General features: G+C 41.1%; 1 protein-coding gene across 1 annotated transcript in view; it reads left to right on the forward strand.

Moving 5' to 3' along the window:
• Positions 1-13642, forward strand: part of LOC118663645 (SLX4 interacting protein) — a 194863-nt gene that overhangs the window by 160156 nt on the left and 21065 nt on the right. The window contains exons 6-7 of the mRNA XM_036323486.1: positions 7931-8008; positions 9929-10014. Of these exons, the coding sequence (XP_036179379.1) occupies positions 7931-8008; positions 9929-10014 (164 nt within the window). The remainder of the gene's footprint in view (positions 1-7930; positions 8009-9928; positions 10015-13642) is intronic.

Genomic DNA, 13642 nt, shown 5'->3' on the forward strand with positions numbered 1-13642 from the left:
GGGTCCCTCAGCCCGGCTTGCCCCCTCTCACAGTTCAGGAGCCCTCAGGGGCAGGAGGTGACCTGTGATCAGGGGAAGGTAATACCCCATCACACCTCTGTTGCTGCCACTGCTGGCAGTGCCTCGGCCGGCCCTGGTTACCTGAGTATCGGGCGGCCCTGGGCAGCTGGGCAACCACCATTTGAGGCTTGCCTGTGCCTCGGGCCAGCCCTGGGAAGCTGGGCAGCCGCCATATGAGGCTTGCCTGCACCTTGGGCCGGCCCTGGGAAGCTAGGGGGCTGAGGGGACTGGGGGATTCCGGAGGCAGCCACGCGCCTGCCGCCCTGGCGGGGCTGAGGGGACTGGGCACCGCCATCTTGTGGTTGTGGGCACCGCCATCTTTGAGGGCATGGCAGTCAATTAGCATATTCCCTCCTTATTGGCTGTGGGCGCCGCCATATTTGCGATGGCATGAGGGTCAATTAGCATATCCCCTCTTTATTATATAGGATAAGATTAATAGCACATGTGGTCAGTGGTATTACATACAAATTCAGTGAGGTGAAAGGCAGAAAATGTGTTTTTCTGAGTAAATTTGGCCTCAAGTAATTATTTTGTTTACATTTTTTTTTCATGGAGTTAACCAGTTTGCCCCATTTGTTTTGGCATCAAATAGACATAGCTTTATTGTGACTCAGAGTCCAGTACTGTCCTTATTTAAGGACATGAAATGCCCTCTCAAGGGAACCTTTTTGGAATCTTTGACTCTTTTGGGTAATAAGTGAAATTTTTAGGCCAGGACCAAATAGTCCACTTAGCCACCCAAATTGTTTCCCAGTTGTGGCCTTATACTGGGATCCTGTGTGTGTATTCTTAAACTTATGACAGGACTCTTGTTTTTTGGTTCCCACAGAACAACTCCCCTTCAACCCCATCATCACCAGCAATGATGAAGGTCATACTTGGGCCTATATATGTTTCAAAAGGCCCCATCAAGGCTTTTTCAAAAGTTCTGCATCACACTTAGCCTTCTTTACTTTCTAAACTTTTCGTTTCTTTACCCTTGGCCTCCTGATAAGGACGGGTATAACTCTCCTAGTGGACACAGTTTTAAAACTACTGAGTTATAACTTCATTTTTTTCTGACCAAAATAGCTTTAAAACACTCATATTCTTCATCTTTTAAATATTTTATATGTTCCTGGTAAATATCAGCTCCTTCCATCCTACCTTCTTGTTAAATTTCACCCACGTCTTCAGATGGAGAATGAGAACTGACTCAGGACCTCAGACTGCGCACAGTCACAGTCTGAACCTACTGGCACACAGTACCGAGCTGCTTCCAGGTCAGCACCCAGTCATCTGATTATCACCAACTAGCCTTTCTTAAAACAAGTATGAGACCACTACCCAACCTGCTTAGGTAGAGCTTACCTTTGCTAAAAATTTAAGTATCTGTGAACTTAAGATCTGATTCTGTGTTCCAGACTTTGAATTTTAACTATAGCTTCAGTCTAAACCTGCCGTTTCCTGCAGCAGTTAAAGAAGCAAGTCTTTGAATTAACAAATGGCTGGCCTTCAAAAAGAGCAGGCAGGTTGAAAATTTGTATTTAGGCAACTGAGATTAAAAATATACATTCTAATCCTGAATTGGGGTGGGGAGGGGTCATTTAGCTTCTTGAAAATGTCAAGAGTTACGAAAAAAAAGAAAAAAACAGGGAGAGGGAAGTTATTCTACATTACAGGAGGTGTAAAACACATAACCAAATGCACTGCATGGTCTTTCGTTTGATCTTAGTTCAGGAGAAAAATCAGCAATATACATTTTGGGGATAGTTTGAGAAATTTGAATATGGATTAGTTATTTGATTGAGCAATAATGTCATGCTCAGTTGTGATTACAGTATTTTGATGATGTAGGAGAATGTCCTTCCTGTTTGGAAGTCTGTGCTTCCATATTTAGGAATACAGTGTCATGATGTCTGATTTTCTTGAAGTGGCTTATCAAATATGCTTATGAAATATAACAAAATATTATCCGTTATTGGGTTTATATAGTGAATTTTAGAGTGGTCTTGGCACTATTTTTCTGCTTTTCTGGATGTTTGAAGTTTTTCATGATTGTGAATGATGATACTGATGATGCCGTCACCTCAGGGAGAGAAGTACTGTGGGACACAGTGGGTCTTCTTGAGCCTGCCTTGTGGTTGGGAAAATCGCCACGTGGTGGTGGGGTGAAGCCCACTGTGAAGTGTGCTCACCTGCCAGGCCACATGGAGGCATTTTCCCAGGCTCCCTGTGAATGGTCCCCTTATAGCCATGGGAGAGGGCTTTCCACCATACCACAACGCCCTGGGAAGCCGTGGGGAGGCTCAGGTCTCCTTGGCCATAAGTCCCCTGGAAAACAAGTGAAGCTGGATAGTTTTACAGCAAAATCGCCATGTTGGACATTTTCTCTCAGTGTCTTGGGATTATGAAATATAACAACCCCCAAAATAACCAGTCCCTTAAAATGTATTGCTCATTGGAGCACAGTATGACTTAAAACTAATCTACTGCCTTGCTAAGCCAGGATGGAATTTGTTCAACTTGTACTTGACTTCTTTTGCTATTATTGTTTTTACCTTTCTATTCATAGGCTCTGAGTTTTTCATAAAGCCATTTTGAAGTCATTTATTTTAGAATATGAAATAAAATTTCAGCAGAACTCCGATTTGCCCTTACATATGAACCACCCTTTCTTCCTTTCATGCATATTACTGACTCCCCCCTCCTCTCTTTTTTTCTTGGAGATTAATGTTCTTTGATAAACAACGAGGTGAGCCAGAAGAAAGTTAATGTGGGCCCTAGCCGGTTTGGCTCAATGGATAGAGCATCAGCCTGTAGACCAGTGTCCCAGGTTCTATTCCTGTCAAGGGCACGTACTTCGGTTGCAGGCTCATCCCTGGCCCTGGTCAGGTCTCGTGGAGGAGGCAGCCAATAGATGTGGTTCTCTCACATAAATGTTTCTCTCTGTCTTTCTCTCTCTCTTCCACTCTCTCTAAAAGATTAACGGAAACATATCCTCGGGTGAGGATTAACAACAACAACAAAAAGATACTGCCAATAAAATTTTAATTTATTAAAAGAAAAAAAAAGAAAGTTAATGTGGTAACAGGTTCTTTTGGGCTTCTTGGTGGGCTGGGAGATTGTAGAAAGGTAGAGAGAAGCAGCTTGTTACAAATCATGGAATACAGGAGGCATAGGGACTTTGGGGGCTGCTTAGAGGCAGGGGAGAGGATGGACTCTTGCTTGTACTGGACGTCTTGTGACATTAGCAGTGCAGGAATATAAATTCTTTCTAGAAATACATAGACCTGAATATTCCTGGAGGAAATCTTCCACAGCAAAGCTGTCCTCCCTCTAACCCCAATCTCTTCTGTGTCTAAAGGCAGTCTTTTCAGATTTAGGAGGACCACAATAACTAGCAAGAAAGCAGGTGTACTTAAATATGATTTACAAGTGCCTTAAAATCTTGGAATACCATTATCAAGGTGTTTTCAAATGAAAAGTCTATCATTTTTTATTTTCATTTTGCTCCATCCCCCGCCCATCATACCAGCCTCACAATCTCCTACTAACAGGAGATCTGTGCCTTTAGAATACCAATATAGAAAGCTAGGAGCTGGTGCTCCTAGAAGGAAAGCAAAGGGCCTCCTGGATTCTTTGCCAAGTTGCTATTTAGCTTTAAAAAATAGTGGAACTTTGCTTCAGCCCTGGGTCAGAACAAAATCTCAGTGGCCTACTGAACTCTGTGCTGTTGCTTTTATTAAAGAGCAAAGGTAAGATTATCGACACTATCACTGCCTATTATCTATGGATAAATGCAGTACATCTCCCTGAGGATTCCATTTCAGTCTGGTTCAACAGCAGTGATTTATCTTTGTTTTTATATCAAAACAAGAGGTCCGGTGCATGAATTCGTGTACAGTGGTGGTGGGGAGGGGGGACTATGGGAGGTTGGCCAGCTGGGGGAGGGGCCGCAGGAGGTTGGCCTCCAACCCTGAGGAGGGAGCTGGCCCTCGGCCCCCCTGAGAAAGGGGCCGCATCTGCCGCCACCCACCCCTGGTTCCCCACCCCAGCCTGGGCCTGAAGGCCCTGGCGGGATTGGGAGAGGAGATGACGCCGGGTGGCATGGAAGGAACGGATGCTGCATGCCCTGCCACTGCATGTTTCTCCACCAACCCCCCTCGCCGCCGCCATCCCAGGGAAGGGAGAGGACAGGAGCGATACAAACCCTTGTGTTTAGGGCTGACCCAAAAGCAGGTAGCCTATGAATGGTTTAGCACCAGGGGCCGATGGGGGCCAGCCAGCCAGGGAGAGGGGCCACGGGAGGTTGACTGTGAGAGCGCACTGACCATCAGGGGGAAGGTGCTGTGTTGCGCGTCTGCCCTCTGGTGGTCAGTGCGCGTCACAGCGACTGGTTGACTGGTCGTTCTGTTAAGTCATAACAGTCACTTAGGCTTTTATATATATAGATTTATTTGCCATAAGAACTGGCACAAGGACCTATTGTGTTTAATCTCTCTTTAAGTTTCTCTTTAAACAGTACACTTTCCTATGGCCATGGGAATTTGGAGTAAGCCAGTGCAAAAATTATTTTACATGTTAAACTTGCCATTTCTCTTGTAGGAACCACTAGGCAGCGTTTTCCATGGAACCCAAACCAAGAGGCCAGTTTAGGAATGATTCCTTTTAAAATAATCCTATCCTGAGGGAGGGGAGTATAGGGGAAAGGGTTTTCATAAATTCAGTTTTGCTAGTAATTCCAGTAATAAATCACTTAGTTCGAATTTGCCTTATACTGCTTTATTGTTCTATAGGGAAGGTGTCATGTTGGAACTTTATTGTTCAGCTGACCAAGTAAGATTTAGTTATCACTCAAGAGGTATCTCCAGATACCAGGCTTCCTGAACTCAGAGCTGTAGCTTTTATAGCCACCTTTAAATTTAGCCTCTTCCTAATAATAATATTTATTGCTAGAGATTTTGTACAGAGAATATTTTTTAAATTTCAAACATGTCATCTAAATCTTAATCACTGAGAACTATAAGCATTAAGTATGACCTGCCAACAAAGGCAGAATGACTTAGGTATTGCTTTTCATATATATATATATATATATATATATATATATATATATATATACACACACACACACACATACATACATACATATATATACATATATACATACACATACATGCACACATATACACATATACATACATATATACACACACTTCAACAGGTTACTTTTATTAATTTATTCATTTTTAATTTTTTCTTGTTTAAACTATTACATATGTCTCCTTTTCCCCCCATTGACCTCTTCCCAGCCACTGCCTCCCCCAAGCACATGCCCTTACCCCCCTAGTGTCTGTGTCCATTGGTTATGCTTATATGCATGCATAAAGTCCTTTGGTTGATCTCTTACCCTCCCTCTCTCTCCCTTGCCTCCCCTCTGAGATTTGATAGTCTGTTCAACGCATCTATGTTTCCAGATCTATTTTTTTTCATCAGTTTATATTGTTCAGTATATTCCACATACGAGTGAGATCATGTGGTATTTATATTTCTCTGACTGGCTTATTTTGCTTAGCATAATGCTCTCCATGTCCATCTATGCTGTTGCGAATGGTAAGAGTTCTTTCTTTTTTACAGCAGCATAGTATTCCATTGTGTAGATGTACTACAGTTTTTTAATCCACTCATCTGCTGATGCGCACTTAGACTGTTTCCAAGTCTTAGCTATTGTAAATTGTGCTGCTATGAACATAGGGGTGCATGGTATTGTGTGTTTGCTTGCTTGTTTGTTTTTTATTCAGTTCTTTGGAAGATTCACATAATAGATTATTATTATTATTATTATTATTATTATTATTATTATCTGAGGACATGTTCATTGATTTTTAGAGCGAGAGGGAGGGGGGAGAGAGAGAGAGAGAGTGAGTCAGACAGACATGGAGAGAGAAACATCAACCAGCCACCTCCCTTATGCGCCCTGACTGGGGATTAAAGCTGCAACCTGGGTATGTGCCCTGACTGGAAATCAAGCCTGCAGCCTTCTGGTGTACAGGACAACACTCCAACAAACTGAGTTACCTGGCCAGGACTAGATCACTATGTTTTAAATCACTTTAAGGTTTTCTGTATGTGTGAATCCCAAATTGCAAAGGGCTTCTCTCCTGCAGTATTCCTCCCCTCAGTAGTAGGACAAATAAACAGATGTGGTGGTCACTTCCACTTTCTCAGTGACCTGAGGAATGAGGTATTTGTTTAGAAGCACTCAAAATAATGCCAACGGTTTGCATATTTTGGCAGGTTAAGCAGAGGAAACGTGATCAAAATGTAATCTGCTTGAAGTGTGTTAGGAAAAAATTCATCTCAGTTAATTTGAAGATTATCCTATCATAGATGTCACTACTATTTTGCAATCCCTGCGACTAAAGCAATTGTGCTGTCAGAACCTTACTTACGTAGACAGAACATCAAGTCTGTGGTCGCTGGTGTTCTGGATCTTTCTGCAGGAGTGCTAGAAGGCTACCAAATATAAAAGTGGAAACTTCTTTGTGTTCTTTATTATATACAAGTTATTTCAACATATTCAGAGTGATGGACTTTGGAGAAGTTGATGGTCTTAGAGACTACCTCTTGCAACTCCTGGCTTCTCCAATTTTGTGGATAAAATGCTGTCTCTGAGATTGTTTTAGAACTTGAGGCCTCTTACCCCTCTTTGGCAGGCCTTTCATTTCTGGTTCTTCTGCCAAGTATTCCACCATGTGAACGGGAACATTTTTATTTAATTTCAGTAAAGTCATCGAACAGAGTAGCTTATAACTGGAGGGGGGCTGGCAGGGGAGTGAGGGATGGGGGAAAGGGAGGGAAGGAGGGAGGGAGGGAGGGAGGGAAGGAAGGAATCTGCTTGTATTTTCTGTGTGTGCATCACCTGAAATTCTGTTGCCACCCTATAAGAAAAAGGGCAATATCTCCATCTTCATAGATGGGATGAACTCCTTTGGACCAGGCTTCTTTCACTTAACATTATGCTTGTGGGATTTATTTCTGATATGGCCTGTATTTGTAGCTCATTAATTTTTAGGGACAGTGTAGTATTTCACTGTGTGCTTATCTCCCCCTCCCCTTTCTTTTTTACTAAAAACTTCTATTGATGGATATGCGCATTGGTTCCAGATTGAAACTATTATAAAAAGTGTTATTATGAACACCTGTATATGCATGCTTAAGTTCTGCTGAAGATATTCAAGCAGATTTTGAAAGTGGCTGTACCAATTTGTACTTCTTTCAACAGGGTATGTGAAATCTAGTTTGCCCATATTCTTGCCTGTACTTGATGCTCTTAGTCTTTTTCATTTAGGTAATTCTGATGAATTAAAGAATTTCCTCTTTTTTTTTGGCTCACATTTTTTTCATCTCATTCTACTAGTATATAAATGCTTTGCTGTACTTGATTTAGAATAACTTATTTACAGCCAAATATACACATTTTCAAATAGGTATTAAATGATTGTTTTTGTGAGCTCATAAATAATGAGTTTCAGAAGGTGGCCAAGATCTATGTACTAACTCAGCCTGAATTAATGACCCCATGTGAAGGGCCTGGCTTTTAGGCCTCTGTGTCAGACCTCCTTGTTTATTCCATTTTACAGATGAAGTGACTGAGCCACTTCAGGGACTAGGGACCATCCCAGGTGCTATGGACAGGCCTCCTAGAAAGCCAAGATTGTAATGTTCACTCCTTTCTCTCAAGTGAGGTTCTTTGTTGATTCTTGTACTCTTTCATTTGCTAAATAATTTTTGAATACATACTGGATGGCAGGCACTGGACTTGGCCCAGGGGACTCAGTGCAAACAAGCTTCTAACCTAATGACGTCCTCTTTCACTTTACAGGTTATGGCTTTCAAATCACAGCCTATTTCCTCAAGAGAGGGATACGCCTTCGCTGCTTTGGGGGCTCACAGAGTCCTGGTAAGAAACTGATTTCTTGGGTTGTCGGACATTTTGCACAGTTAGCTTGCCTTTGAGAGGGGAGAAAACTAAGGAATGAGGATCCCTACCTACTTTGTTGTCTTTATGAAATTGAAGTACTAAGTAAGAGTATTTCCAAAATTTGTGATTATTTCTTTTTCCATTTTCACTGTTTATTGCCTGCCTGAGAACAGTGAGCCGGGCCACACTACACTGTGCTTTCCTGCTGCATCTCAGCACTTTCATTGAGCTTCCAGAATGACTCACAGGCAGTCAAACTATGAATCACTTCATCATTGTCTGTGCACACCAAGGCCCTGGGATATGGAGCAAGTGTGTGCACGAGAAAATGCTTTCCCAGCCTTTTCTAGGTGTGTGACCAGGCCAGCTTCCCCCTCATTTTCCCCAAGTCAAGATGTCCACTGAGGAAATGATGTCAAACTCATCCAGCCAACAACAATAAAGTCAGATGCTAACGACCATTCTCCAAGTTGATCTGAGCATTGGAAAGAAAATCTAGTTCAACTTCCATGCATGATTTTAGTATATAAGCTATGAAACAGGGACTTTAAAAATTAACTATATGGAGGTTTGCTCTTGGAATCTTCACAATTATCTGTAATTTCTCAACTTTAAGTCTCACTTGACTATATTACTCTCTTACTCAATTCTCTTAGTAAAATATGCCAGTTAACCTGTATCTGTTAAATGCAGCCTAGCTCCCCTTCATGGTGGGGATGACTGTTGCCTAAATCTTTATTTAAATATTAAAGTAATGAAAATCTCAAATATGACCTAATTAGAGTAAAGGGATATAGAAATTGCTTTCTGTTTGCACAACACCCGGCACCAAAATGTTCGAATCTGCATTCTATCCTTCTTATTTTTCAGAGGAAGAAAGGGAAGAACAGAATAGAGGAATTATTTGATAGAATGATTAACTTTGAATTCTGGTTGAGATCCACTAATAATTGATATAACTAATCATTTTGAATTTTAATTCTGATTCTCCAACAAGTTGTATTTCAGTGTTATGATATTGGGGAGAGGGAGAGTGCCAAATAATGCATTTTATGACTCAGCTTCCCTTTCCATAAAGTGGGGAACCAGACATTTACCGCTTATCTCAATAGGATATTTTAAGAATTAATGAATAAATACTAACTGCTTTGCTAATTTTGGTTTTCTGGCTTTTCAAAGCCCATTCCTGGTCACCTGGCCACATATGATATCCATGAGGGGTCATAGTATGCCCAGAAATGGAGGTTTCTATATGAGCAAGACTAATGGGAGTAAGAACAGAACTACAGGTTAGGTCCCATCATGGAGGGTTTTGGATATTTTCATAGTATGTGGTGGCACTAAGGAACCATGATAAGGGCTGAGCATAGTAAGTGGAGCTGCTTTTTAAAACTGTCCATCTGCTTGCACTTAGTAGAATAAATTGGAATAGGGAAGAGTAGCCACCAAGGAGACAGCAGTGGTCCAGGTGAGAGGTAAAGAGAGAGCTGTTACTAGAGCAGTGGTTCTCAACCTTGGCTGCGCATTAGAATCACCTGGGAATCTTTTTAAAATCCTGATTTCTGGGCCTCATCCTCCGGAAATTCTGTTTCTTTGTTATGGGGTGGGGCCACAACATTAGTAACAAAGAAACAGAATTTCTGGAGGATGAGGCCCAGAAATCAGGATTTTAAAAAGATTCCCAGGTGATTCTAATGCGCAGCCAAGGTTGAGAACCACTGCCCTAGAGCTTTGTGCTTGCCCCACCCTACTGATGGCAAACATAGAAGGGTGGGGAGGGGACACCTGTGACTCATACATATATGCTTATTGCTGTAACTTACAAATCTGGGATCACCTATTTCTGTGTTTATAGGTTTTTGATGCCTTTAGTAATTTGGTTTTCTTCATTTTATACAGAACTTCGTGTATTTCCTGACAGATTTGTGGTCTGTGTAAGTCAGCTTGCATTCAGTTGTGATCTTTCAAGGCAGAATGAGGAATTGGTATGTATGAAAAAATTCTATAAGCAAATCTGCTTAAATATTGAATTAAAGAATTTTTTCTTGTTGTCATTTGGCTATTGATTACTTAATGTATGTTTTAAGGGGCATAACATTAAGTGCTCAATATGTCCTCCCTGTGTGCATGATATTATTAAGACCGCTTAAAAATTTAATTTGATCAGCAGTATTTTTTCCATATCAATTTTAAATGAGAAAGCAACATTTTATAAAAACTGTGATGGTGCTTAGGATAGTATTTAAATGAAATAAAACAAAGTCTTTAAATGAAATGAAGCAAAATCCACATGTTTCCACTGGAAGCTTTCATTGGGGTCAGTGGCTTTTGAATTTTATTCCATGGTGAATCACTGACATTTTCATGAGAACCAGTACTTTTCCCCAGTGTGTTATTTCTTAGCTGATAGGGTTCATTTTCTTTCTCTTTTCTCATGCTAAGTCTTAAGCTCCATCACATCCTGTTACTCTTTCATTGGAGCTCTCTATTCAGACAAGTAGATTCAGAAAATGCTGGTAATATTGCACTGGAGAGTGTCTCCTTGTGTGTGTACATCCAGTCTATCTGAACTTACTTCTATACAAACTTTTTCATATTTTTGGACATACTAGTATGCCATAAAACTATAACAAAGAGATGAAAAAAAGTCTAGCAGACATTAAACCTGGGTATGAAGTATATGACATGATTATGCTTCTAAAATAATTTATAGGAATATTAATTTACCTGTTATGTTTATTTCTAATCCATTTGAAATTTGGCCCATGTGGTCTAAAAACAACCTCTTATCTCATCTTAAATAAATACTTAGGGAGAGTGTTTTAGAGGCAATAAGGGTAAATGGAAATCCAGAAAAAGTAAAGGGCAGAGAACTCATATTTAAATGTAGATGCCTTCATTTGGAGCAAATATGCCCATCAGAAAAGCCAACATGACCCTAATTTCTTCATATATCAATAAAACTCTAAGTATACATATTAAATTAATTAAATAAAGCAAATTTGGTGAAAAGTATTAAAATTTTATTCTTTGAAATATTTTTAGAATTTTAATTTCTTAGTAAATTAATAAATGCTAAAATAGTAATGCTATTGGCAAACAAGTATATTATAATATAACTTAACTAACTCCAAGCAATGAAGAAATTGACCTGTGGTTTAAGAAAACAGTTAAGTGTACTAGAAAGTATCATTGCTTTCAGATAGGATACAGAATAAATGAGATCTTGTATGATATGTGATTTTGATACTTAAATTATAAAGGTTGAATTAAAACATCTCAGTACAACTGAAATACTATCTTCCTTAGGGGCACTGATATTTATACAGATGTAAGTTTTCTACAGCGGCTGTCATTTAAGTCGTGTAAACTTAAGGCAGTGGTTCTCAACCTTGGCTGCGCATTAGAATCACCTGGGAATCTTTTTAAAATCCTGATTTCTGGGCCTCGTCCTCCAGAAATTCTGTTTCTTTGTTATGGGGTGGGGCCACAACATTAGTAACAAAGAAACAGAATTTCCAGAGGACGAGGCCCAGAAATCAGGATTTTAAAAAGATTCCCCAGTGATTCTAATGTGCAGCCAAGGTTGAGAACCACTGTCTTAAGGACTTCTTAAATGTTAAGAATTTTCATTCTTACAAGTTGACTAGTCTGAGTCTTTTACCTGAGCCAGTACAGTTCTTATTTATCTTCAGAATGTTTTGACATCTAGTGATAATACTATCAGAGTCCACCAAGTTAGCTTATAAGAAATGTGCCATTGACATCATGAGGATCTTCCACATCTTCCACTGTTTTGAGTAATTCTCTTAGATGTGGTTAGGCTCTGTCTCTTTAGCTGCCCTTTCTTCCCACCTCTGACCGTGCCTTCACACACTTTCCCATCCACACCCACACAAGTCAACTAAGCCTGATGCAGCTCCATCCCTGGACACAGGCCCTGTGCACCTGTGCTTGGCCTGCTCACCTGTACGTTCTCCCTCCTCACAGACCTCCAGTCTACCACCTTTCAAGCTTGTCCCTACAAACAATAAAATGTCCAGGTCGAGCGGAGGGCCTCTCTCCCACAGATGGCCCATCAAACCAACCACAAAGCAGTCCTTCCACCGCACTTGTCTTGGAGCCCTGTCTTCATTGATATTTGACCTCTGAGAGCCCTCCTGTCCCCGCTATTTAAGGGTCAATAAATAGCCCTTCCCTCCCAGAATTGCCTTCTGCGCAGAGGTGGCATGCCTACTCCCTTATATAGTTCAGATGCCCAAAGCTAGTGATGCCCTGCTCTCTCTCTCCTGCGAGTATTCTCTCAACTTCCATTTTCTATAGAGCTTTGAAATCTTTTATCAGTTTACATTGCTGTTTGCCACAGGGCAGGATCCACCTCATTTTCTCTTGGTAGTTATTCTCAAGGAACATCTGACTGGGCGAGGCCTGGGGGATTGGCTTCCTAAGGAGCCTAATTGGAGATACTTCTTTGGCAATAAGCTTCAGTTACTTTTCTGTAACTGCTTACTGAACTCTCTCTTCCCAGCCACAGAAGGCGTGAGCCAGTACCGAGCAGCAGCCTGCGCGCCTTACTCATGCCGTAGCCTTGAGTCGTAGATTCCCTTTCCTTCGTCTTTTCTTCTATCCTTTTTGGTCCTCGGTGTCTAAGTGACAGTTGGTGAGGAAATCTGGGGGAGCCTATTCAGAACTGCTGTGCACAGGAAGCCAGCTGCACATCGCTCCTCATTCTTAAAAAGGCGGCTGCACAAAAGAACCGCTGTTGCAGACGAAGCAGTACAAAGGGAGTGATCCCCCTCTTTGGAGGGACGGGTGCAGAATGAGCACAGCCATGCTGCCCCCTGACCCCCGCAGCTCCAGGGAGGTCTGTTCCCCGCTGTCCACTGAGGGACGTTGGTGCAGGGAGCTACCTCATGTTGCAATAGCTCCGCACCGCGTACTCTTGTGCCAGGGATGTGGGAATTGTGATGTGTACTTTGGGAAGAAAGGGCATTATTATGAGATGAGTCATTGTATTTTTCTTACTACAGTTTCTCATAAGAAATCTTGAAGCTCTTGTAGGTTCAATTTTTGACCTATCGCTAGAAATGGAGCTGGGGAGTCATTTCGGGAGTTTGTACCTTAGTTTTTATTTCCCCCTCGCCTTCTTTCCCTTAGAAATATGAAGAGCATGAAATAGAATTTTATATTGCACTTCACTTTATTTCATTCCAACAGTATTCTCTTTCATATTGACAAACCCAAGTCCCCGTGTAGAAACTTCTTTCTCAGATGTAAAGCCCAGGAGCCTTTGGGAAATTCAAAATTATTTATTATTTTCATTACTTTTCTATTAAGTAAATAACCAATAATAACCAAAGCAATAACTTTATAAAGTAATAAATTTATTGTCAAATAACCACAAGTTATTTCTATATGTATATATCTGGAACATTTCAGGTTCAGCATAAAGCTACTGTCTCACAGAGCATTGCGTACAGCCACTCCTAATCTCCTGAGACCCTTCCCATCTGCTCTTACCATCACCTTTTATATAATTTGCTGAAAACTGGCTCTACACTAGGAGCTCTGGTGGTCCCTGGGGCAACTAAGAAAAATAAGAAAGTGCTCTTA

This window comes from Myotis myotis, unplaced genomic scaffold (assembly GCF_014108235.1).
Source record: "Myotis myotis isolate mMyoMyo1 unplaced genomic scaffold, mMyoMyo1.p scaffold_m19_p_9, whole genome shotgun sequence".
Lineage (NCBI taxonomy): Eukaryota > Metazoa > Chordata > Mammalia > Chiroptera > Vespertilionidae > Myotis > Myotis myotis.